Source organism: Ornithorhynchus anatinus, chromosome 1, assembly GCF_004115215.2.
Source record: "Ornithorhynchus anatinus isolate Pmale09 chromosome 1, mOrnAna1.pri.v4, whole genome shotgun sequence".
NCBI lineage: Eukaryota > Metazoa > Chordata > Mammalia > Monotremata > Ornithorhynchidae > Ornithorhynchus > Ornithorhynchus anatinus.
The window spans coordinates 172,982,585-173,009,118 of NC_041728.1; the positions used below are offsets into that span (position 1 = coordinate 172,982,585).

The 26,534-nt window shown below is 43.3% G+C and overlaps 1 protein-coding gene across 5 annotated transcripts in view; it reads right to left on the reverse strand.

The window, feature by feature from the left end:
- PTPN4 (protein tyrosine phosphatase non-receptor type 4) overlaps window positions 1–26,534 on the reverse strand; it is a 278,626-nt gene that overhangs the window by 113,998 nt on the left and 138,094 nt on the right. For all 5 annotated transcript variants that reach the window (XM_029061248.1, XM_029061260.2, XM_029061256.2 and 2 more), the window contains 4 exons: window positions 26,291–26,343; window positions 25,579–25,699; window positions 24,295–24,382; window positions 6,842–6,930 (listed from right to left, as the gene is read on the reverse strand). In XM_029061248.1, the coding sequence (XP_028917081.1) occupies window positions 6,842–6,930; window positions 24,295–24,382; window positions 25,579–25,699; window positions 26,291–26,343 (351 nt within the window). The remainder of the gene's footprint in view (window positions 1–6,841; window positions 6,931–24,294; window positions 24,383–25,578; window positions 25,700–26,290; window positions 26,344–26,534) is intronic.

Consider the following 26,534-nt stretch of genomic DNA (forward strand, 5'->3'; position numbering starts at 1 on the left):
AGAGTCAAGGGGAAGAACATCTTGTAAAAACAATGGCAACTAAATGGAATCAAGGTGATATACAATTCATTAACAAAATAAATAGGGTAATGAAAATATATACAGTTGAGTGGACGAGTACGGTGCTGTGGGGATGGGAAGGGAGAGGGGGAGGAGCAGAGGGAAAAGGGGAAAAAGAGGGTTTAGCTGCGGAGAGGTAAAGGGGGGGTGGCAGAGGGAGTAGAGGGAGAAGAGGAGCTCAGTCTGGGAAGGCCTCTTGGAGGAGGTGAGTTTTAAGTAGGGCTTTGAAGAGTGAAAGAGAATCAGTTTGGCGGAGGTGAGGAGGGAGGGCGTTCCAGGACCGCAGGAGGACGTGGCCCGGGGGTCGACGGCGGGATAGGCGAGACCGAGGGACGGTGAGGAGGTGGGCGGCAGAGGAGCGGAGCGTGCGGGGTGGGTGGTAGAAAGAGAGAAGGGAGGAGAGGTAGGAAGGGGCAAGGTGATGGAGAGCCCTGAAGCTAAACTAAGTGCTCAATAAATATGACTGAATGAATGAGTAAAAATCATTGACTTCTGCTCCGCTGACTTCTTCAAGAAATGGAGGCGGGTCGACATAATGTCTTAGAAATTAATCTGTAAATTCCAAAGGAGTAGAGTGCTAAGAGTTTAGTTCAGTGTTCTGCACACAGTAAGGGCTCAGGAAATACCATTAATTGATTGATTGATTGATTGATTAAGAACTATCAGTGGTAATTCTTGAAGTAACTCTCGAAGGATCATGCTTCTGCAGAACATCCTCTGGATCCCAAAATTTTACTGGTGGTTCTCTACCCGGGCTGCAGGGTGCCAGATTAAATGGCTAGGGAAGTTGCTATGTAAGCTTCCCTTCGAAACATTATAGTAATAATAACAATGATAATTGTGGTATTGTATCTTATTTTTGTTTTGTTCTGTTTTGCTTTTTTGTCTGTCTCTCCCATTTAGACTGTGAGCCCGTCATTGGGCAGAGACTGTCTCTACCTGTTGCCGAATTGTATTTTTCAAGAGTTTAGTACAGTGCTATGCACAGAGTAAGCACTCAATAAGTACTACTGAATGAATGAATGAATGTTTATTAAGCACTTACTATGTGCCAGGCACTGTATTAATAGCTGGGGTAGATGCAAGGTAATTGGGTTGTACACCATCCCTGTCTCACACAGGGCTTCCAGTCTTAATCCCCATTTTCCAGATGAGGTAACTTGAGGCTCAGAGAAGTGAAGTGATTTGCTCAAAATAGATAACATGGCAAACAAGTGGCAGAGCCAGAATTAGAACCCAGGTCCTTCTGACTCCTGACTATAATGACTACCGGAAAAGAAAAATCACAATTCTACAGAAGCTTCACTGCAAATGCAAGTAATTTGACAAAAATGTGAGGACTATCAGCTATATATTCTAATGCAGTGTACATTAAAAGCCTTTCTCATTCAGAGGCAAGTGATGCCAAGAGATTATTATTTTTATACAATTAAATCTCTTTCATAATACTTAACTGACATGGCATTGTCTGAAACAAATGCTTGTACAATAAAATGTCACAAGAGCAATTTGCATAATGAAACAATAATCCCCGTAACAAAATAGCTGGGAACCTCACTTCTGCATTAACTCTCCCTTTATGACTGAAATCATTGTTACGGATCAGGCAGAGATTCAGTCTAATAGACCACTGAACTTCTTTAAGCCTCTTGAATAAGTAAAGAAATGAGAATATAAATTTGCAAAGGTCTTTACAGGGGGAGTCTTGCAAGAGCTGAAAGGCTGATAACAAAGGTGTTCTGCTCCAATGTCTCCTCATGAAATGAAAGACTTGCCTCAGGTGGCCCAGAGGTAGGTCCTCTAAATGCTTTCACTCTTCATGTCCATTCACTAGTAAGTCATCTTATTCATGGAAGGAGCCCGGGCTTGGGAGTCAGAGGTCGTGGGTTCTAATCCCGCTTCTGCCACTTGTCAGCTGTGTGACTTTGGGCAAGTCACTTAACTTCTCTGGGCCTCAGTTCCCTCATCTGTAAAATGGGGATGAAGCCTGTGAACCCTAGGTGGGACACCTCAGTTACCTTGTACCTACCTCAGTGCTTAGAACAGTGCTTGGCACAGAGTAAGCACTTAACATATGCCATCATTATTATTATCGCTATTATTCATTCATTCATTCATTCAATCGTATTTATTGAGTGCTTACTCTATGCAGAGCAATATACTAAGCAGTTGGAAAGTAAAATTCAGCAATAAAGAGAGGCAATCCCTGCCCACAACAGGCTTACAGTCTAGAAGGGGAGAGACAGACATCAAAATAAGTAAATAGGCATCAATATCAGCAATATAAATAAATAGAATTATAGAATATATGCACATCAAAACAAGTAAACAGGCATTAATATAAATAGAATTATAGGTATGTACATATATACCCAAGTGCTGTGGGGCAGGGAGGGGGGATAGATCAAAAGGAGCGAGCTGGGGCAATGGGGAGGGGAGGGGAAGCTGAGGAAAAGGGGTCTTAGTCTGGGAAGGTCTCTTGGAGGAGGTCCATCTTCAGTAGGGGTTTGAAGGAGGGAGGTTTGATTATTTGGCAGATTTGAGGCAGGATGTGGGCCAGGGGCCAACGGCGGGACAGGCAAGAACAAGGCCCAGTGAGAAGGTTAGCACCAGAGGAGCAGAGTGTGCGGCCTGGGATGTAGAAGGAGAGAAGGGAGGTGAGGTAAAGAAAGGGCAAGGGGATGGACAGCTTTGAAACCAATAGTGAGGAGTTTTTGCTTGATAGGCAACCACTGGAGATTTTGGGGGAAGGGAGTGACATGTCCAGAATGTTTCTGTACAATGATAATCCAGGCAGCAGAGTGAAGTATAGACTGAAGTGGGGAGAAGCAGGAGGTTGGGAGGCTACAAAAGAGGCTGATGCAATAATCCAGTTGGGATAGGATGAGTGACTGTACTAATGTGGTAGCGGTTTGGATGGAGAAGAAAGGGTGGATCTTGGCAAAGTTGTGAAGGTGAGACCAGCAGGATTTGGTGAGGATTGGATATATGGGGTGAATGAGAGAGCGGAGTCCAGTGCTTAGAACAGTGCTCGGCACATAGTAAACACTTAACAAGTACCGTTAAAAAAAAAAATACAAAGATGACACCAAGGTTGTGGGCTTGTGAGACAGGAAGGATGGCAGTGCCGTCCACAGTGACGGGAAAGTCAGAGAGAGGACAGGGTTTGGGAGGGAGGATAAGGAGCTCACTTTTGGACATGCTGAGTTTGAGGTGGCGGGAGGACATCCAAATAGAGATGTCCTGAAGGTAGGAGGAGATGCGAGCCTGGAGGGAGGGAGAGAGAATGGGGGAGGAGATATAGATATGAGAACTAGAGAAGCAGCAAGGTTTAGTGGAAAGAGCCCATGCCTGGAAGACACGACACCTGAGCTCTCTAATCCTGGCTCTGCCCCTTATCTGCCTTGTGACCCTTAGGAATTCACCTAACTTCTCTGTGCCCTAGTTACCTTATCTGTAAAATGGGAATTAAGGCCCCCTCTCTCCCTCATGGACTGTTAAGTCCTATGTGGGACAGGGATTGTGTCCAACACCCCAGCATTTAGAACAGTGCTTGAACCACAGTAAGGCCTTAACAAATGCACAAATATTTAAATTATATATTATAGAATATTAATCAGATAGCTAAATTAATCTCTGTCTCCCCCTCTAAACTGTAAACTAGTTATGAGCTGGGAACATGTCCACTAATTCTGCTGGGGCATAGTCTCTCAAGTGCTTAATACAGTGCTCTGCACATAGTCAGTGCTCGATAAATACCATTGACTGATTAACAAATACCATTAAAAGAAGAAGGTTGAGGATGACAGAATTAATTTTCTGTAAGCTCCTCTTCTAAACTATAAACTCATTGTGAGGGGTCGGGGTGGAGGGGGAAGAACACACCTACCAACTCTGTTATACTGTACTCTCCCAAGCACCAGTACACTGCTCTGCACACAGTAAGCACTCAACAAATAGTTTTTTATCTTATGATGACTAATGATGACACACAGTAAGTCCTTAGCAAATAAGATAAAAAACTTCCAAAATCTAGCCAACTTCTCAGTTCATTCACTCAATAGTATTTATTGAGCACTTACTATGTGCAGAGCACTGTACTAAGCGCTTGGAATGTACAAATTGGGAACAGATGAGACAGTCCCTGCGCTTTGATGGGCTTACAGACTAATCAGGTGAGACGGACAGACAAGAACAACGACAATAAATAGAATCAAGGGGAAGAACATCTCATTAAAATAAATAGCAAATAAATAGAATCAAGGTGATGTACATTTCATTAACACAATAAATAGGGTAATGAAGATATATACAGTTGAGCGGACGAATACAGTGCTGAGGGGATGGGATGGGAGAGGGGGAGGAGCAGAGGGAAAGGGGGGAGAAGAGGGTTTAGCTGCGGAGAGGTGAAGGGGGGGGGTAGAGGGAGCAGAGGGAAAAGGGGAGCTCAGTCTGGGAAGGCCTCTTGGAGGAGGTGAGCTTTAAGTAGGGTTTTGAAGAGGGGAAGAGAATCAGTTAAGTGTGCAAATTCTGGGTTGATATGAACATTTGATTTTTGCCCAGTCTGGGCTTGCAGAGGTCATCGTGAACAGAACTGTAATGCATAGAGGGTTTCAAATGAATTGGGAGTCTGCATTTTCCCCAGTAAAAACTCTCTTCCATTGGGAAAACTGGCTTTAGTTCAAGGAGAGAAAACAAACTTCCCTCCTGTGACTGATCTCGATATACCGGAGAAAGTGCTGACTTGTCCTCCAAATCCACAGGGGATGAAACAAAATAAAATAGTCAGAAGTTGTAAGCTCCTTGTGGTCAGGGAATGTGTCTACCAACTGTTTTACTGTCCTCTCCGAAGCGCCCAGTGCAGTGCTCTGCACATGGTAAGCTCTCAATAAATACCACTGATTGATTAATTGTAATTACAGACAATTTGGTGGGCCAAAAAGGAGAACATCCTTTCTGAGGATTCATTCATTCATTCAATAGTATTTACTGAGTGCTTACTATGTGCAGAGCACTGTACTAAGCACTTGGAATGTACAATTCGACAACAGAGACAATCCCTGCCCAATGATGGGCTCACAGATTCTATTTATCGTGATAATGTTGCCTTGTTTTTGTTTCATTCTGTTTTGCTCTGCCGTCTCTCTCCCCGGATAAGACCGTGAGCCCGTCATCGGGCAGGGATTGTCTCTATCTGTTGCTGAATTGTGCATTCCAAGTGCTTAGTACAGTGTTCTGCATATAGTAAGCACTCAATAAATACTATTGAATGAATGAATGAATAATCGAGGATGTTAAGATACTGGTGCAGGCTACTAAGGACAAGTTTGTTGTGGGCAGGGAACATGTCTACCAACTATGTTGGATATTCTCTCCCAAGTCCTTAGTTCAGTACTCTGCCACAGTAGGCATTGGAATGCCACTGACTGTAAAACCTTGTAGAATCTACACTCTAGTTTCTTTGAAAGAAGAACTCCCCTGTCCTGCACACTTTAGTCATTCCACTGCTTCGAGGTAGCAGGCTTCCCAAGTGCCTCCTTGGGGTTTTTTCCAGATTTTATTCTGGGAAATAATTCATTCTGAGTGATAACTGAATAAAATAAGCTAAAAAGCTATGTTATTTTTTGGAGAGAAATTTTATACGAGTCTTAGGTGAAAATGGCAAGAACCAAAAGGGGATTGGTACTCATGTAACAAAAGGGACACAGACTGTGCTCTTCCTCCTCAGAATAACCCACTTTCTTAGGGTGTGAGGCAAAAAATAATTTTCTGTGGGTATGTGCTCCAGAACAGAGGGGACAGAAAAGTGCAAGCTGCCACTTAATCTGCCTAGCACACTAATGTACTCCTCATGAGAAACAGCATGGCCCAGTGGAAGGAGCAACGGCTCGGGAGTCTGAGAACTTGAGTTCTAATCCTGGCTCCACCACTTGCCTGCTGTGTGACCTTGGGCAAGTCACTTCTCTGGGTCTCCATTCCCTCATTTGCCAAATGGGGATTCTTTTCTCTCTCCTGACGGTGAGTTCCCTGTGGTGCTTAATTATCTTGTATCTATCCCAGCACTTAGAACAGTGCTTGACATCTAGTAAGCGCTTAACAAATGAGAAGCAGCATGGTTTAGTGGAAAGTGCCCAGGCTGGGAGTCAGAGGATGTGGGTTCTAATCCCGGCTCCGCCACTTGTCTGCTGTGTGAACTTGGTCAAGACACTTAACTTCTCTGCGCCTCATTTACCTCATCTGTAAAATGGGGATTTAGATTATGAGCCCCATGTGAGATAACCTGATTACCTTGTAACGACCCCTGTGCTTAGAAGAGTGCTTGGCACATAGTGAGCACTTAACAGATACTATTATTCTGAGGTATAAGGTATCTACTTCCTCTCAAAGACCCCCTCAGGCTCCACCCAATGGACTCCCCTTATATATTTTCATCTTCCTCCTGGGCCGCTAATTTCAACAGACTGTAGCTGGTAAATCATCAAAATATTTAAAAACTTTAGTCGGATTACCAAAAGTAGCTGACAATACATTATTTAATCACAAGCAAACATAACAGTAACGGTAACAAGTGATGGTAACAGCTTAGTCTAATGGCAAGAATCAAGATTCCGTATGAAGATACTTCCCTTGTAATGTATTTTACAGGTAGATTCACAAATGGGATTAGGTACAAATTGAATCCCTTTAAATAAGTGTAATCAAATACAATTTCTTGAAATTAAAAAACAGACTACATGTAATTTTATAAGCAAAGGCATTGATGGAAGGAGGGGTTTCTTACCATGGAAAGGTGTTAATTCGTACCCTGTTCTTATAAATTAGTATTCCTCCTGACATCACTCCAATCATAATTTCATTGTTACTTTGATCCTTCAAAAAAGAATAAAAAATACATTGCAAACAGAATAACAGTTTTGAATTTTTCAGGCTAATTTACAGAAGAGGGAGCAAATATTACTTAAAACTAAGGAGCAAGTTTTCAAAAGCAACCCACTAGAATCCAATCGCACAAAAATGTAAATAACAATAAACTGAAATCTTCCATCTATTTTCTTCCCTTTGTATGGAGGATCACAAAATAGGATTGCAAACTGAAAAGGGTTTTCAAATCTGAAGTTCAAGTTGTTTTTTTTCCTGGCTAACAGTTGGATGGCATCAGAGAAGGATGAAAGTCATCTAAGGAAGTGTCTCAGCTTGAAGGGTCTGAGGGTCTAGTATACTTGAATCAATCAATCAGTAGTACTTAGTGCACTGTATTAAGCGTTTGGGAGACTGCGACAAAACAGAGTTGGTAGGCATCTTCCCTACCCACAGTGAGCTTACCGTCTAGGGGGCTTGAATCACTTTGGCCCCTCCCATCTCACCTCGCTACTCTCTTACAACCCAGCCCACACACTTCACTCTAATGTTAACCTTCTCACTGTACCTCCATCTCATTTATCTTGCCTCTGACTCCTTGCCCACGTCCTACCTCTGGCCTGAATGTCTTCTCTCCTCAAATCCTATAGACAATTATCCTCCCTCCCTTCAAAACCTTAATAAAAGCACATCTCCTCCAAGAGGCCTTCCCTGACTAAGCCCCCACCCCTCTTCTCCCACTCCCTTCTGTATCGCCTTGACTTGCTTCCTTTATTCATTCCCCTTCCCAGCCCCACAGCACTTAGGTACATATCTATAACATTTTATTAATGTCTGTCTCTCCCTCTAGATTATAATAAAATCACTGGGGGCAGGAAATGTTTCTGTTTATTGTTACACTGTACTCTCTCAAGCTCTCGGTACAGTGCTCTGCACACAATAAGTGCTCAATAAATATGACTGAATGAGTGAATGACAGAGTTGGAGATCTGAGATTAAAAAAAAGTCACCTTCAGATGGCTCTTGTGTGTCTGCAGTGTCCCAGGGAATAGGTGGAAAAACTATGTTCCATCACCCACCCTCCACTTCCTTTCCTAATCATTCTACTTACAGGCCAATTAGGTGGGTGGCTCTTTCCCCAGATGATGACAACACCTTTAAATAGTTCTCATCTGCCACCTGAAAATCCCACCAAAGATTTAAGGTGGAATACTTTTTTCTCTGATAATTACTAGATTGTAAGCTTGCTAGAGGACAGGTCATGCTTATATATTCTACAGTCTATTCTTCACTCTGCTGCCCGGCTCATCTTCCTGCAGAAACGATCTGGGAATGTCACTCCCCTTCTTAAACAACTCCAGTGGTTGCCTATCAACGTCCGCTCCAAACAAAAACTCCTCACTCTAGGCTTCAAGGCTCTCCATCACCTTGCCCCTTCCTACCTCTCCTCCCTTCTCTTTCTACCGCCCACCCCGCATGCTCCGCTCCTCCGCCGCCCACCTCCTCGCCGTCCCTCGGTCTTGCCTATCCCGCCGTCGACCCCCGGGCCACGTCATCCCGCGGTCCTGGAACGCCCTCCCTCCTCACCTCTGCCAAACTGATTCTCTTCCCCTCTTCAAAACCCTACTTAAAACTCACCTCCTCCAAGAGGCCTTCCCAGACTGAGCTCCTCTTCTCCCTCTACTCCCTCTACCACCCCCCCTTCACCTCTCCGCAGCTTAACCCTCTTTTCCCCCCATTTCCCTCTGCTCCTCCCCCTCTCCCTTCCCATCCCCTCAGCACGGTATTCGTCCGCTCGACTGTATATATTTTCATTACCCTATTTATTTTGTTAATGAAATGTACATCGCCTTGATTCTATTTAGTCGCCATTGTTTTTACGAGATGTTCTTCCCCTTGACTCTATTTATTGCCATTGTTCTTGTCTGTCCGTCTCCCCCGATCAGACTGTAAGCCCGTCAAACGGCAGGGACCGTCTCTATCTGTTGCCAACTTGTTCATCCCAAGCGCTTAGTACAGTGCTCTGCACATAGTAAGCGCTCAGTAAATACTATTGAATGAATAAATGAATGAATACTGTTCTCTTCCAAGTGCTCAGCAATAATAATGATGATGATGGCATTTAAGTACTTACTACGTGCCAAGCACTGTTCTAAACACTGGGGGAGATACAAGGTAATGAGGCTGTCCCACGTGGGGCTCACATTCTTAATCCCATTTACAGAGAAGGTAAGTGACTTGTCCAAAGTCCCACAGCTGACAAGTGCCGGAGCCGGGATTAGAACCCATGACCTCTGTCTCTCAAGCCCAGCCTCTTTCCACTAACCCATGCTGCTTCTCAGTACGGTGCCCTGCATACAGAAAGCACTCAATAAAGACCATTTATTGACTGATGATTCACTTGGCTGACACTCACCATATGTTATCACTAGTGCTTCTGTTTCAGTCTCCCAATCAAACCTGGATCAATCACATCAGAAAGAGCAAAAAACAGCAACCAAAAATGGCCCCGGGGCCAAACCACAGGTGAACCTAGGAAAAGTTGGCCTGATGCAACTTTTTTCACTTTCCAGGGAGGGCAGCCATGATTTGAGGATCACACTCCTGCCCCAGATTTCTGACCCAGCTGCTCACAGTACCTCCATCTCGTCTATCTCGCCGCCGAGCCCCTCCCCTCTTCATTTACTACAGACCACCACTCTCCCATTGTCAGAGCCTTATTAAAAACACATCTCTTCCAAGAAGCCTCTCTAAGCCCTCAATTCCCCTCATCCCTCCCCCTTCTGCGTTGCCTCTGAGTTTGGATCTGTCCCCTTAAAGCGCTTGAGAGTCACCCCACTCTCAGTTCCAGGCATTTAGGCCCACAGCTGTAATTTAATTTAATGTTTGTCTCTCCCTCTAGACTGCAAGCTCTTTTGGGGCAAGGAATGGGTCTACCGATTCCGTGTGCTTCATATAGTGCTCTGCACACAGTAAGTACTCAATATAGGTCACTGGTTGATGGATCAATTGGGGCACTGCCTTCCTAAAACTCTACTGCCACCCAGGAAATGGAGGGTTCCGTGTCCGTATGCTATCGGAACAACCTAGCTTGCTTATCACACGATACTTTTTGGCCGAATCCTGCCATAGAACAAATACTGCATTTTCTCTTCAGTGTATTTTTTGCAAGATGAATTTGGTAACAAAAAATACGAACAAAACCCAGTGTGGCACCAGTCACTTAGTGAGCTGTTTAAAAGGAGTGAGGTTGGGACTTTCAAGCTACGGATCACAGAGAATTGGAAAAATTTTACAGGTTTCTCCTACAAATAAAGAGCCAAGATACAGAGCGGTCATGTGGCTTGATCATGATCACACTAGAAACAGCATTAAAAGAAGTCAGTGATGTTTAAGTGCTGACTGCGGGCAGGACTTTTTATTGTGTAGAAAAAAGATGATGTTCATGTTCTAGAAAACTCTGCAAATGATATTCCTCAATTTCACCTTCACTGAAAACCACGAGCATTTCAGGTAAAGACAGTAACAGATTCTAAGTGGTTGCTGTGTGCCAAGCACTGTACTAAGCACTGGGAAAGAGTACCAAATCCTGTCGGTCCCACCTTCACAAGATCACTAAAATCCACCCTTTCCTCTTCATCCAATCTGCTACCACATTGATGCAATCCACCCCAGCGCTTAATACAGTGCCTGGCACATAGTAAGAGCTTAACAATAATGTTGTTTCTGTTTTGTTCTGTTTTGCTTTGCTGTCTGTCTCCCCTGTTTAATAATAATGTTGGTATTTGTTAACCGCTTACTATGTGCAGAGCATTGTTCTAAGCGCTGGGGGAGATACAGGGTAATCAGGTTGTCCCATGAGAGGCTCACAGTCTTCATCCCCATTTTACAGATGAGGTCACTGAGGCACAGAGAAGTTAAGTGACTTGCCCACAGTCACATAGCTGACAAGTGGCAGAGCCGGGAGTCAAACCCATGACCTCTGACTCCGAAGCCCAAGCTCTTTCCACTGAGCCACACTGCTTCCCCATAAGAATGTTGGTTTTTGTTAAGCGCTTACTACGTGCCAAGCACTGTTCTAAACTCTGGGAAGATACAAGGTAATCAGTTTGTCCCACATGGGGCTCACAGTCTTAATCCCCATTTTACAGATGAGGTAACTGAGGCACAGAGAAGTGAAGTGACTTGCCCACAGCTGACAAGTGGCAGAAGCGGGATTCGAACCCACGACCTCTGCCTCCCAAGCCCGGGCTCTTGCCACTGAGCACGCCATTGGGCAGGGACTGTCTCTGTTGCCAAATTGTACATTCCAAGTGCTTAGTACAGTGCTCTGCACCATAGTAAGTGCTCAATAAACACTACTGAATGAATGAATTAACAAATACCATGATTATTACAAATCACTCATCCCATCCTGCCTGGATTGCTCTATCAGCCTCCTTCCTGACCTCCCAGCCTCCTGTCTCTCCCCACTCCAGTCCCTTCTTCACTCTGCTGCCTGGATTAATTTTCTACAAAAACGTTCAGGACACATCACCCCCTTCCTCAAAAAACTCCAATGGATGCCCATCCACCTTCCGTATCAAACCAAAACACTTCAGCATAGGCTTTAAAGCTCTCCATCACCTTACCTCCTCCTGCCTCAACTCGCTTCCCTCCTTCTACAACCCAGCCCACACACTTTGCTCCTCTAGTGCTAACCTTCTCACAGTGCCTCGGTTTCGCCTGTCTTGTCGCCGACCCCTAGCCCACGTTCTGCCTCTGTCCTGGAACGCCCTCCCTCCTCAAATTTGACAGATAATTACTCTCCCCACCCTTCAAAGCCTTACTGAAGACACATTTCCTCCAAAAGGCCTTACCAGACTAAGCCCCACTTACCAGACTAAGCCCCAGTAAGCGCTCAATGAATACGACTGAATGAATGAAAGAATCAGAAACAGATACTGTTCCTTGATGGACCCAAAGATGGCTCCTTTGAGCTCTATCACACAGGTGAACATCAGAGTTTAACTTTAGTCCACAAGGAAGCCCGCAAAAGAAGCAGGATGAGCTAATGGATAGAGCATGGGCCTGAGAGTCAGAAGGCCTGAGGCTGAAATCCCAGCTCTGCCTCTGGTCTGCTGTGTGACCTTAGGCAAGTCACTTCACTTCTCTGTGCCTCAGTTGCCTCGTCTGTAAAATGGGGATTAAGACTGTGAACTATATGTGGGATATGGACTGTGTCCACCTTAAGTAGCCTGCATCTACTCCAGCGCTTAGTACAGTGCCTGGCACATAGTAAGGACTTAAATACCATATTTCCAAAAAAAAAGTTAGAATCAAGCTTTCAGATTTCCATTCAGTTCCACATCCATTAAGGTAGCAATAGGAAGCTGCCTTTAGAAGTGTGAAGAGGGAACCAGTACAGGACAAAATAGGTAATGGCAGGTAACCACAGTGTTAGCAGTGACTGGCAACACACCCAGCAAGCACAAGTATAAATTATTCTACCTCCCTCTACCATTTTCTTAACCAGCCCTAACTAGAAATTCAGGCCAATATTAATCTTTCAAGACTTCCATCATGAAAATCAACATTTGCAAGTCTACTAGAGGTAGTGGTGAAAGCTCACCTCCTTCAGGAGGCCTTCCAAGACTGAGCCCCCCTTTTCCTCTGGCCCTCTTCCCCAGTGCCCCAACTCCCTCCCTCTACTCTACCCCTCTCCCCACTCCACAGCACTTGTGTATAGATGTACATATTTATTATTCCTTTTATTTTATTCATGATGTTTATATATCTATAATTCTATTTACTTATATTGATGCGATTGTTGCCTGCCTACTTGTTTTGTTTTATTTTATCTGTCTCCCCCCCTTCTAGACTGTGAGCCTGTTTTTGGGTAGGGATTGTCTGTATTTGTTGCCAAATTATACTTTCCAAGCACTCTGTACTGTGCTTTGCACATACTAAGCATTCAATATATATGACTGAATGAATGAATATAGTAGGGAATGTCTTGAGCATCACACATTGATTTGGATGAGTGTAACCGGAGAAATGTCTTATTTTCTAAAATATACCTGCCACTGAACAGGGGAGCAGCATGGTCTAATGGAAAGAGCACAGAATTGGGAGTCTGGAGACCTGGGTTCTAATTCAACATTTTCCGCCTGCCTGCTGCCTTTGGCAAGTCCCTTACCTTCTCTGGCATTTCGGTTTCCTCAGTCATAAAAGAGAGATTAAATATCTGTTCTCCCCTTAGACTGTGAGCCTTAGGTGGGACAGAGACTATCTTATCGAATTATATTACATCGCTCCCGTGCTAAGCACAGTGTTTAGCCCCTTGTAAGTGCAAAACAAGTACCCCAATTACAGTTATTATTTTTAACTTATGTTAGCTTAAAATAGAAGTCAATAAAAGGCAGGAGATTTCTACTTACAGGGCTTGGTGCATTACCAAAACAACATAAAAACCACACAAGTTGGCTATGAAGGCAAGGCTTTCAAAGGGAACAAAATTGTTATCTGAGCAACTATCACTAGTAGGACTAACAGTACTTATTAAGTACATACTTTTAATTGCATGTTAAATACTTCATTCATTCATTCAATAGTATTTATTGAGAGCTTACTATGTGCAGAGCACTGTATTAAGCGCTTGGAATGTGCAATTCAGCAACAGATAGAGACAATCCCTGCCCAGTGACTTCATGCCAGGCACCTTACTGAGTGCTTGATAAGATACAAGCTAATTGGGTGGGACCCAGTCCCTGTCCCACATGGGGTTCACAGGTCTAATCACAGGTAACTGAGGCACCCAGGAAGTGAAGTGACTTGCCCAGGGCCACGCAGCGGACCAGTGGCGGAGTTGGGATTAGAAACCAGGTCCTTCTGACTCTGCTCTATCCACTAGGGCACACTGCTTACTGTGTGCGGACCACTGTACTAAGTTCTGGGAAAGGGTGTAGAGGTGGGAATTAGGTGCAGACCAGTGTTCATCTTTAAATCAGGTGCTATCGATATGGGTCTGCATACAAAGGAGAGTCTCCTAACTCCATCACATTCTAATCAAAATGAAGAAGGTCGAGTTTTACTTTCTCTCCCAATTGAGAAATTACAAAGCTAGTTAATATGTTTCAGTAGGACCAGGTGCTGCACATTTTACACTATATTTAAATTTGGATGATTATGAAGCGAAGTTAAATGTGGCAAAGTAAATCAATGCAACTGATGTTGTTATACCACCACAGTAACGAGACCACTAGCCCAATTTTACGGTCTTTTTCCACGGTTAAATAATAAAGGCCATTTCTCCGACAACTTTTTTCATACTGGTCTGTGCAAACACACTAACACACACACACACAAACTGTCCTTTGGGTTCAAAAAGGACAATCCTGATGGTGAGATTTCTCACTGTGTGCTGCTCCCTGCTTCCCAGCCTCCTGTCCGTCTCTCCACTCCAGCCACACTTCACTCTTCTGCCCAGATCATTTTTCTACAAAAACGTTCAGGCCATATTTCCCCACTCCTCAAGAACCTCCTGTGGTTCCATATTTCCCCACTCTTCAAGAACCTCCTGTGGTTGCCTATCCACCTCTTCATCAGATAGAAACTTCTGACCGTTGGCTTTAAAACCCTCAGTCACCTCACCCCCTCCTATGTCGCCTCGCTACTGTCCTACTACAACCCAACCCACCCACTTTGCTCCTCTAATGGCAACCGACTTACTGCACCTCAATCTCATCTCTTTCCCTGCTGACCTCTCATCTACATCTTGCCTTTGGTCCGGAACACCCTCACTTTTCCTATATTACAGAAAATTACTCTCCTCATCTTCAAAGTCTTTTTGAAAGCATATCTCCTCCAAGAAGCCTTCCCAGACTAAGTCCTCATTTACTTTTTTCCCACTCCCTTCTGCTTGCCCTGAGTTGTTCCCTTTATTATGCTTCACCCCCCAACCCCGCCCAGCCCCACAGCCTCCATGTACATATCTGTAATTTATAATAATAATAATAATGTTGGTATTTGTTAAGCGCTTACTATGTGCCAAGCACTGTTCTAAGCGCTGGGGTAGACAGAGGGGAATCAGGTTGTTCCACGTGGGGCTCACAGTCTTAATCCCCATTTTACAGATGAGGTAACTGAGGCACAGAGAAGTTAAGTGACTTGCCCAAAGTCACACAGCTGACAAGTGGCAGAGCTGGGATTTATCTATATTAATGCCTGTCTCCCCTTCTAGGTTGTAAACTCACTGTGGGCAGGGAATATGTCTGTTATATTGTTGTGTTGTACTATTCTCCAAAACGCTTAGTACAGGGCTCCACACACAGAAAGTGCTCAATAAATAAGATTGACTGATGGTAAGTGGCCATAAGACTGACTAACCAACCGACCTTTCTGCAATTGGATGTATGCCAGGATGGCATGTATCAGCTGCACCTATTAGCCATTATACCTGACCCTCGGGGACGAGATCTTTATGAAGTCTCTGCTCTGGGATGGTCACCTCACTTTTAAAGGCTGAATACTTTCTGGTATTCCCTGGACTTACTCTCGAGTCATTCTGGGATTCTGCATGTGCAGTTTCAATAAAAGATTAAGATCTCACCATCAGCAGAGAGTAGTGAGATCTGAGTACAATTTCTATAGTCAGCCAGGGGTGACATCTGTAGCATTTTCGAAATTCTGTGGCCATTCTTCAGCATTCCGTACATGTCTGCTGTGTAGACACCTAGGCAGCACATCTCCTCCCTGCCCTGTAGATCTCAGCAGGTACAATATTAGACCAGGGAATTCATGGCTTTCATTGCAGGGGTTACTGTAATAACCGCTCTGGGCATGTCACCCCCCTTCTCAAAAACCTCCAGTAGCTGCCTATCAACCTTCACATGAAGCAAAAGCGCCTCACTCTTGGCTTCAAAGCTCTCCATCACCTTGCCCCCTCCGGCCTCACCTCCCTTCTCTCCTTCTCCAGCACAGCCTGTACACTCCGCTCCTCTGCCACTAACCTCCTCATGGTGCCTTGTTCTCACCAGTCCCGCTGTCAACCCCTGGACCACGTTCTACCACTGACCTGGAATGCCCTCTCTCCGAACATCCGCCAAACTAACTCTCTTCCCCTCTTCAAAGCCCTACTGAGAGCTCGCCTCATCTAGGAGGCCTTCCCAGACTGAGCCCCCACCTTTCTCTCTGCTCCTGCTCCCCTCCCCATTGCCTCGACTCCCTCCCTCTGCTCTAACCCCTCCCCGCCCCACAGCACTTGTGTATATTTGTATGTATTTATTATTCTATTTCTTTTATTAATCATGTGTATAAATCTACAATTCTATTTATTTATTTTTATGCTGTTGATGTCTGTCTACTTGTTTTATTTTGTTGTCTGTCTCCCATCTTCTAGACTGTGAGCCCGTTGTTAGATAGAGAGATTGTCTCTCTCTTGCCAAATTGTACTTGCCAAGCGCTTACTACGGTGTTCTGCACTTAGTAAGCACTCAATCAATACACTGAATGAATGAATGAATGAATGAATGAATGAATGAATGAATGAATGAATGAATGAAAGTGCCAGAGGAAAAGCCAAATTCATCTCATGTTGGGAAACAAATGGCGTAGTGGATAGAGCCCAGGCCTGGGAGTCAGAAGGCTCTTATCCCAGCTCTGACACTCATCTGTTGTGTGACCTTGGGCAAGTCACTTCTCTGTGCCTCAGTTACCTCATCTGTAGAATGAGGATTGAGACTGGGACCCTCATGTGGGGCAGGGACTGTGTCCAACCCAATTTGCCTGTACCCACCCCAGTGCTTAGTACAGTGCTTGGCACATAGTAAGTACTTAAATACCATAGTTATTATTATTAGAACATCATTCTCAAAAATGGATGTAAGGCATGTTAAAAAGATATGGAAGCTACCAAGAATTTTACTATTCATCGGCTGCCTTACCTAGTTACAAAACAGAGCTCAAGAAAAATCACAAATCCTGGGAAACCTCAAGATCGCTTCAGAATTAATCCATCTCATTTTTGTTAGCCTGTCAATAAATCTTTGACAAGCAAACATTTTCCTTAAAAAATAACTTTACCGCAGTTGCCTGTAAAATCCAACATTTATGGTCTTGTCCTGGTCTTGAGAAGAAACCTGATAGGAATATAGTTAAATTAGAGAAGCAGCGTGGCTCAGTGGAAAGAGCCCGGGCTTTGGAGTCAGAGGTCATGGGTTCGAACCCCGGCTCTGCCACTTGTCAGCTGTGTGACTTTGGGCAAGTCACTTAACTTCTCGGTGCCTCAGTTCCCTCATCTGTAAAATGGGGATTAAGACTGTGAGCCCCACGTGGGACAACCTGATTCCCCTGTGTCTACCCCAGCGCTTAGAACAGTGCTCGGCACATAGTAAGCGCTTAACAAATACCAACATTATTAAATTGATTGTCCATGGCAAATAAAATATTCATTTAAAAGTATCTGTCACCTGTCTTTTCATTTTCTTCAAGATGATGAACATTAAAGGCCCTCTAAAATGTAAACTTGCTGTGGGCAAGGGAACATGACTACCATGACTACCAACTCTATTGTACTTAACTCCCCCAAGCCAATAATACAGTGGCCTGCATCTAGTAAGTGCTCAGTAAATACCACTGATTGATTGGAATGTCATTAAAAAAACAACAGTCAACATGAATCTTAAAAACATTTCTTCAACTAATAGCTATGCCAACATTTTTTCTACTACCAACTCAGTAGCACAAGGAAGAGAAAACCATTATAGCTTCTGAGGTATTCTACATATTTTCATGCTGCTAGTTATCAATCAATGATATTTATTGAGCAGTTACTTGGTGCAGAGCACTGAACTAAGTGCTTGGGAGAGTACAATATAACAGACACAATCCCTTCCCACAAGGGGCTCACAGTCTAGAGGGGGAGACAGATATTAATAATAATAATAATAATGATAGCATTTGTTAAGCGCTTACTATGTGCCAAGTACTGTTCTAAGCACTGGGGTAGATACAAGGTATTGAGGTTGTCCCATGTGGGGCTCACAGTCTTAATCCCCATTTTACAGATGAGGTAACAGAGACCCAGAGAAGTTAAGTGACTTGCCCAGTCACACAGCTGAAAAGTGGCGGAGCCGGGATTAGAACCCAAGACCTCTGATCCCAAGCCCATGCTCTTTCCACTAAGCCATGCTGCTTCTCAATAGCCACACTGCTTGGGAAGAACCCAAGACTGCTAAAACATAAAGACACTTCTCGGTTTCCTACAAACTTCACATCTTTGCAGTGGGTTTTTAAATGCAAACACACAGGTCAAGGAATAACTTTAATGCTCTGGCACTAGAATCTCCTAACTTCACTGGGTCTGTGGAAATTCTGGACATATACCTAAGTGCTGGGCTGAGGGTGGGGCGAATGAAGGGTGCAAATTAAACTGCAAGGGCAATGTAGAAGGGACAGGGAGGAGAAGACATGAGAGCTTAGTCAGGGAAGGCCTCTTGGAAGAGATGTGATTTTAATAAGCCTTTGAAGGTGGGAAGAGTGATGGTCTGTTGGCTGTAGAGGGGGAGCGAGTTCTTGGCCAGAGACAGGAGGTGGGTGAGGAGTCAGCAGAGAGATAGACGAGATCGAGGTACAGTCAACTGGCTGGCATTAGAGGAGGAAGTGTGTGGTCCGGGTTTTAGTACGAGAGCAGCAAGGTAAGGAGGAGAGGACAAGGTGAAGAGGGCAAGGTGATTGAGTGCTTTACAGCCATTGATAAGGAGTTTGATGCGGAGTTGGATGGACAACCGCTGGAGGGTCTTTCAAGATGGCGGCACTGGTAGCGAAATCTCCCCATGAATGTGGATGTGACTGAAATCAACAATGCCTTCTACACAAACTCATATTGAGCCACACTTGTTAATAGCACCTCGCTGTTTTCACTTTTCTTAGCGAAGCCCTGCTTGGAAAAGCCATGTCATTCTTGACAGCAGCATGCCGGGCTGGCCTCCTTGTTATGGTTGTCTTCCAACATTCAGCTAGGTCTGACACAGTACTTCACTGAATCCTCTCTCCCTAGTCCTGCTTTCTTACACCAGTGAGTTCTCCACATAGGAGGTTCACATGGATTCGATTATCACCCAACAAGCAGCACCTGCCACAGCCAAAATGAATATAGCTGAAGTCGATAGAATGACTCCATTCCAGCCCCTTGCCTTTTGCAATTTAGTCTTGCCACTTAGGGTTGAGTGTGTAATGTAGGAGATATTGATTTAACAATTCAAGAAGTGGTGGTGGGTTTAGGTTTCACATCTAGAAAGAGGTTGCAGAATCAATTCATTCACTCATTCATTCAATTGTATTTATGAAGCGCTTACTCTGTGCACTCTACTAAGCACTTGGGAACTATAATTCAGCAACAAATAGAGACAATCCCAGCCCACAACAGGCTCACAGTCTAGAAGGGGGAAGACAGACATCAATCAATCAGTGGTATTTAGCACTTGAGTGTGCAGAGCACTGCATTAAGCACTTGGGAGAGTACTACAATATAACAGGCACATTCCCTGCCCACAACGAGTTTACAGTCTAGAGAAAGAGACAGACAGTAATATAAATACAATTACAGATATGTACCTAAGTGCTGTGGGCTGGGAGGGGAGATGAATAAAGGGAACAAGTCAAGGGAAGGGAAAGGAAAGGAGAGGAGGGCTTAGTCAGGGACGGACTGTGAAGGAGGAGAGCGTAACTGTCTGTCAGATATGAAGAGGGAGGGCATTCCAGGCCAGAGGCAGGACATAGGCGAGAGGTTAGCAGTGAGACAGATGAGTCTGAGGTGCAGTGAGAAGGTTGGCATTAGAGGAGTGAAGTGTGTGGTCTGGGTTGTAGTAGGAGAGTAGCTAGGTGAGGTAGGAGGGGGCAAGGTGATTGACTGCTTTAAAGCAGATGGCAAGGAGTTCCCATCTGATGCAGAAGTGGATGAGTAGCCACTGGAGGTTCTTGAGGAGTGAGGAATCATGTCCTGAACGTTTTTGTAGAAAAATGACCCAGGCAGCAGAGTGAAGTATGGGCTGGATGGAGGAGAGATAGGAGGCAAGGAAGTCAGCAAGGACTCTGATGCAGTAATCCAGGTGGGATAGGACAAGTGCTTGGATTAACATGGTAACCGTTTGGATGGAGAGGAAAGGGGCGATTGAAGACATGTTAAATTTGATATTACAATGGTTGGCAAACTTGTTTCAGCAGTTTGATTTTTTTCAGGCAAACTCAGGCCAACGTGTCCTTTCTTCATTTATCCCTTTATATTCATTCAACTGACAGTCAATCAATGGTATTCACTGCATGCTCACTGTGTGCAGAGCACTAGACCAGCAGGGAGAGTACAGTAAAGCAGAGTTGGTAGACACAATGCCTGCCCACAAGCAGCTCATAATCTATATACAGATTAACTCATCTGCATTCCTTTATTTCTTCCTAGGTCCCTTTGTCCACTGAGGACACAAACATTAAAAGCATATATCCTTGCTTTTCAGAGTCTGACCCTGGCTGTTTCGCTTACTCCCACCTATTCCATTTGTCTTCATTTTGAGAAGTATGATCCATGATGTGCCGTCATGAACTGTGACGGGTGTCTAAAGATTGCTTTTAGCTCTCTTCCTCAATGCCCACCATCTCTTTTCTTGACCATATTTTGAATGATTGCACTAGATTGAAATTTTACACAAAGATAATTTGGTCAAATGAATCTTTTGTCACCTTTCACTTTGGTGATTAATGTAACTCCTATTTTCAGACAAAAATTCGAATAAATTGTGAGAATGTGTCCAAAAAACTCAGCACGATATGATCACAACCAAATCTTAATTTTTTATGAATTAGATTGATTTTATAGAATTAAGCTACAAATTAAATTCTAATACACAAGCAGCTCCACTGGCTTTCTTGTTTCAGTTCTGAGTGGAGGTAGTGACAACTATACTTTGGCTCACTTGTCGATTTATATTTAGGGATGTCACCTTGGGATTCAAGCTCTTAAATAACGAGGTTTTTTGGAAGTTCTGTTATTTTTTATTATATTTTGGTAAGAAACGAACACACGAGTGTGATTCTGTAAAGTGACAGAACCAGAGAATCCAGGGGCAGCCGGGTTTACATTTGCATTAAACATGTCTAAAACATTCTCTTTGGGAAGTTGAAAGGACATTCTCCCATGACCCAGAAATTGCTCCTTGAAGATCGTTCTTTTTTATAACCATTTGCAAAATGAAAGGAGAAAGTCCTGGGTAAGGAAAGCATGCTATGCTAAATTTCCAACTCGATATTGCAGAGATTTTTTGAGGTAGTGGAGGGAGCTTTGGGGATCTACAGTCACCACTGTCAGGAGGAGGTAGCGGAATCAGAAATATCAACTCATTCATTTATTCATTCAATCATATTTATTGAGCACTTACAGTGTGCAGAGCACTGTACTGTTTGGAAAGTATAACACAGCAACAAAGAGAGACAATCCCTGCCCACAACAGGCTTGTGCCAATGCAGAGATAAACTCTTTACCCAGAACCACCAGCCCCTTCTCCACCCTGCTAGTTGGGACTCAGACTAGCGCAGAAGGAGGAAGAGCAGATCTGCTGAAACTCGAGGAGGGAGGGGGTCAATCCCTCCTCTTGCCCTTGTGGTATTGTGGTGAAGAAGACGCAGCGTGGCTTTAGTGGCTAGAACATGGGGCTGGGAGTCAGAAGGACCAATGACATCCCTGCACCCAGTCTCATTCCCCTCCAGCCCAGAGTTCACTGATGCCCAGATCATTTATTTATATTATTTGTTTATTTATGAATATTAATACCTGTTTTCCCCTCTAGACTGTGAGCTTGTTGTGGGCAGGGTATTGTGTCTACTTGTTGTGCCTCCAGCTTAGTACAGTGCTTGGCACACAGTAAGTGCTTAATAGATACAATTGAATGAATTCTTCTGAAAACCTCTTTGGACCACAACTCCCCACTCCTCAAAATCCGTCAATGGTTGCCAATCCACCTCCACATCAAATAAACTCCTTATCATAGGCTTCACTGCGCTCAAACAGTTCACCCCCTCCTACCTCGCCTCACTGATTTCCTAATACAACACAACCAGCACACTTGGCTCCTCTAACACCAACCTACTCACTGTACCTCAATTTCGTCAATCTCGGCAGCCACCCTTTGCCTACATTCTACCCCTCAGGCCTGGAACTCCCTCCCCCTTCAGATTCAACTATCCACCACTCTACTGTTATCAAGTGCTGTAGAGTCGTTTCGATTCATGGTGACTCGATGGATATATTTTCTCCAGAACTTCCTGTCTTCTGCCATACTCCGTAACCTAAAGGTTCTTCCATTATCGTTGTTATGGTCTCTAACCATCTAGCTGCTGATCTGCCACTTCCATGTTTTCCCTGGACTTTTCCTAGCATTAGTGTCTAACCCAGAGAATTAGTCCTGATTATGTGTCCAAAATATGCTAATCTAAGTCGAGTCATTTGCCCTTCCAAAGACCATTTTGGTTTAATTTGCTCCAAAATCCATTTGCTTGTTTTTCCAGCAGTATTCACAAAAGCCTTCTCCAACATCGCATTTCATCACCAACACCACCAACTTCCCCACCTTTAAAACCCTACTCAAGTCCCATCTCCTCCAAGAGGCCTTCCCAGACTAAGCCCTTTATTTCTAGAGAAGCAGCGTGGCTCAGTGGAAAGAGCACAGGCTTTGGAGTCAGAGGTCATGGGTTCGAATCCCAGCTCGGCCACTTGCCAGCTGTGTGACTGTGGGCAAGTCACTTCACTTCTCTGTGCCTCAGTTACCTCATCTGTAAAATGGGGATGAAGACTGTGAGCCCCACGTGGGACAACCTGATTCCCCTGTGTCTACCCCAGCGCTTAGAACAGTGCTCGGCACATAGTAAGCGCTTAACAAATACCAACATTACCCCAGCGCTTAGAACAGTGCTTGGCACATAGTAAGCGCTTAACAAATACCGACATTATTATTATTACCCTACCTGCCCTCCCCTCAGCGTTGACTATGAACTTGGCTGTGTGCCGCTTTAAGTACTTTGATACCCCAACCCCACAATATTCATGTAAATATTCTTATACTCTATTTCTCCTGTGTCTACTCTCTTTTAATGTCCAACTCCCCCTGTAGATTGTAAACTCCCTGTAGGCAGGGATCACACCTACCAACTCTAGGATTGTATTTTCCCAAATGCTTAGTACAGTACTTTTAGACTAAGCTCGCTGTGGGTAGGGAATGTGTTTGTTATATTGTTATATGGTACTTTCCCAAGTCCTCAGTACAGTGCTCTGAACGCCGTAAGCGCTCCATAAATATGACTGATGGATTAACTGCTCTGCACCAAGTGCTTTAATAAATACCACTGACTGATATGAAATAGTGACTAATTTGGGGTGCAAATGAACAAAATTATGATCCCCCTGCTCCCCGAGATATGGGCTTGTTATTAAAGAAACTGTGACTACGGTGTTAACTACAATTATAAAGTGTTCTCAACATGGTCCTTGATGAGAAAACACCTTGTAGTTGGAAACAAAATTCTAACTATGAGATTTTTGACATCATCTCCATAATGCAAATTAACCCTAACAAAATTCTGTAGAAATTAGGATTTTTAATCTCCCTCTAAATCTCCACCAACCTCATCTGAACTTTCCATACTAAAGAAAACTGCTTTCCAAGACTATATTCACATTATAAAATCCTGCATTGTGGTTATGAAGACTCTGTAGAAACCGAGATAATATAGGGAAAAGTGAACTTTCTCCATTCTTCTTAACAAGATGCTGAATCAGTACAACTAAATCCTTACTTCCTCTTCTCCCACTGCCTTCCATGTCACCCATGCCTTTGGATATGTATCCTTTATTCACCCTGCCTCAGCCCCACAGACTTACGTACACACGTAAGCTTGTTGTGGGCAGGGAGTGTCTTCTTATATTGTTGTGTTATACTCTCCCAAGCACTTAGTACAGTGCTCTGCACACGACAAATGCTCAATAAATACCACTGATTAATTCGTTTATTTATATTAATGTCTGTCTCCCCCTCTAGACTGTAAGCTCGTCGTGGGTGGGGAACATGCCTACCAACTCTGTTATTCTTTACTTTCCCAAGCACTTAGTAAAGTGCTCTGCACATAGTAAGTGCTCAATAAATCCAATTTATTAATTGATTAATAAAACACTCAAAAAACCCAGAACAAACTACTTGAAGCTGGAAAAAAATTTCTTTGTAAACCTCTAAGTGCTCTGAATAAATGAACACTGTTCTTAAAAATCAACTTTGACATTTTTCCTACTCAAAGTTATTTAACATTGAATAAAGGGGTCTAAACTGGACCATAGTATAAAATATCAACCTCACTTACCCTTGCATAGTGCAATTCAACTCCATAGAGTTCTAAGGTTCGTGCTGTATTGAGATAATTGAATTCTGCTTCTGCAGGAGACAAGCCCCTATAATAACAATGCTGAATTAAAAAGCAAAGTAATCCCAAATGCACATAAAATATTCAGATAAAATTTTAATTCAAGGAAGTGTCAACATATTTATCTTTGACACCTACCTTGCCTCACCACAGTTTTCTAGATCTAAGCAAAATGATCTCATTTTCCCTGTGTTCAGCATAACCAATGTAACCTCCCCAAACTTTCATGTCTAAGAAGATACTTTCCAATTTCTTTATTAAAATTAATTCTGTAACTTCAACAGACCTGTAAACCCTTCTATGAGGCATGCAGGAATTAGTAGGTATTTATGCAAATGGAGCCATATTTGGGGGCAAAACAATCTCTCTCCTCATTATCACCAACCCCATCAAATAAATCAGGGCTCATGGCCTAGAGGAAAAAGGAGGGCCTGGGAGCAAAGACATTTGGGTTGTAATTCTAGCTCTTCTACTCCCTATGTGACCTTAGGTGAGTTACTTCTCTTGACCTCAGTTTCCTCATCTGTACAATGGAGGTTAAATACTTGCTCACCCTTGTCCTCCTCCCTTCTCCTTAGACCGTGAGCTCCTCATGGACCAGGGACTGTGTCCGAACCTATTATCTTCTATCTACCTCAGCAGTTAGTGCAGTGCTCGGCACAGAGTAAGCGCTTAACTAATATTACAGTTACTTTATCATGTGAAACTGACTTTCAAATGGTTAAACAATGAAGAATTTAAACTGCACTGTACAATTTTACACTGCACTCAAATAACCTAAATTCATAACTTGAAAAAGATTTTTAAGTGCCTGTTTTTGTCACAAATACTTTAAAGCCCGCTTAAAAGAATGTTACTTAGCAATTTAGTTTCACATATTCCAACCGAAAATTTTAACGTGCATTTTCCCATCTTCGGCTTCATCTTTCTTTTGGTTCCCTAATAGAGAACTGTATATTGGCAATTAGGTAAGAAAAATTTTCAACAGCTCCTCCAAATGCTAGATTGCTCCATTTACTTGAAAAATTAAAATCACCTAGGTTCACCTAGGTTTTTAAGCCCAATACGCATAAGAGGTTCTTCATTTAACAGTACTCTTCACACAGCTGCAATTCATTTTTGTAAGTAATACCATTTAACAATAAAAACACGTTGTTCAGTGATCTAGTTGAGGAATAAGTCCATCATTATCACTAAGCAAACTGAGAATCAATGAATCCTTACGTATGTTGCTGATGCAATTTTGCTACTTCTTTTTCAAAGTCTTGAGGTTGGCTAGGAACGAAAGAATAATCCGAGAGGTAGCCTGGCAAATTCTCTGAATGGTTGTAATCTCCCAGTTCAGCTAAGGAAAAGGAAAACACTCTTACATTTTCCATTTACAAATGGACTGCTTTTTAAAATTTACTATAGCAAAATGAGTAATCCCAGAAAGTATGAAGTGAGCCCAATTCTCCAATAACATGGGGCTTGCGCATTTGCAGAACCTGTATTAATACAAACTGGCAATTGCATATTGAAAACACGTAATATTTTCCCTGGAAGAGCAGAACGGGGTATAATATGCTGCCCTTCTAGGTAAAATAAGTTTTACTTTTTAGATAGTTATGCCATTAAGCACTTAGGATATGCTAAGCACTGCGGCAAATGTGGGATCCTCGACCCGAAGGAGACTCACAATCTAAGTGGGAAAAGACACACACACAGACTCAAACAACAAACTGCTAGGGCTTTTTATGGGTTTCCTTTGCTATTCTCAACCCTTTCTGATAACAGTAATTTTGCCATTTGATAACTTCAGGCTTATGTTTTACTATACTACTATTCCTCAGTTATAAATCTATTTTATTGCATAGTGAATAAATAAAAAATAATGAATTGTTCAAATAAATGACCCAGACATCAGCATATACATCAGGTGACAGATGATACTTACACTGAACGGCATAAGAAGCCAAAAGGGCAGCAGAATTATAAGGGCAGGGCAACCTGGTAAAAAAACAAAAATACAAAAAGCATGCTGAGGAGAACTTTAATCATTTCTAAAACTACCACCTTGCCTTACTTTAGACTTATGTACTTGCTCAATAAGACGATTAAAATTTACAGTTTGACAAAAATTTTTGGTTTTGAGATTAAAAACAGTTTAATAAAAATTTGGGTAAGTGCATTTTCTTTCT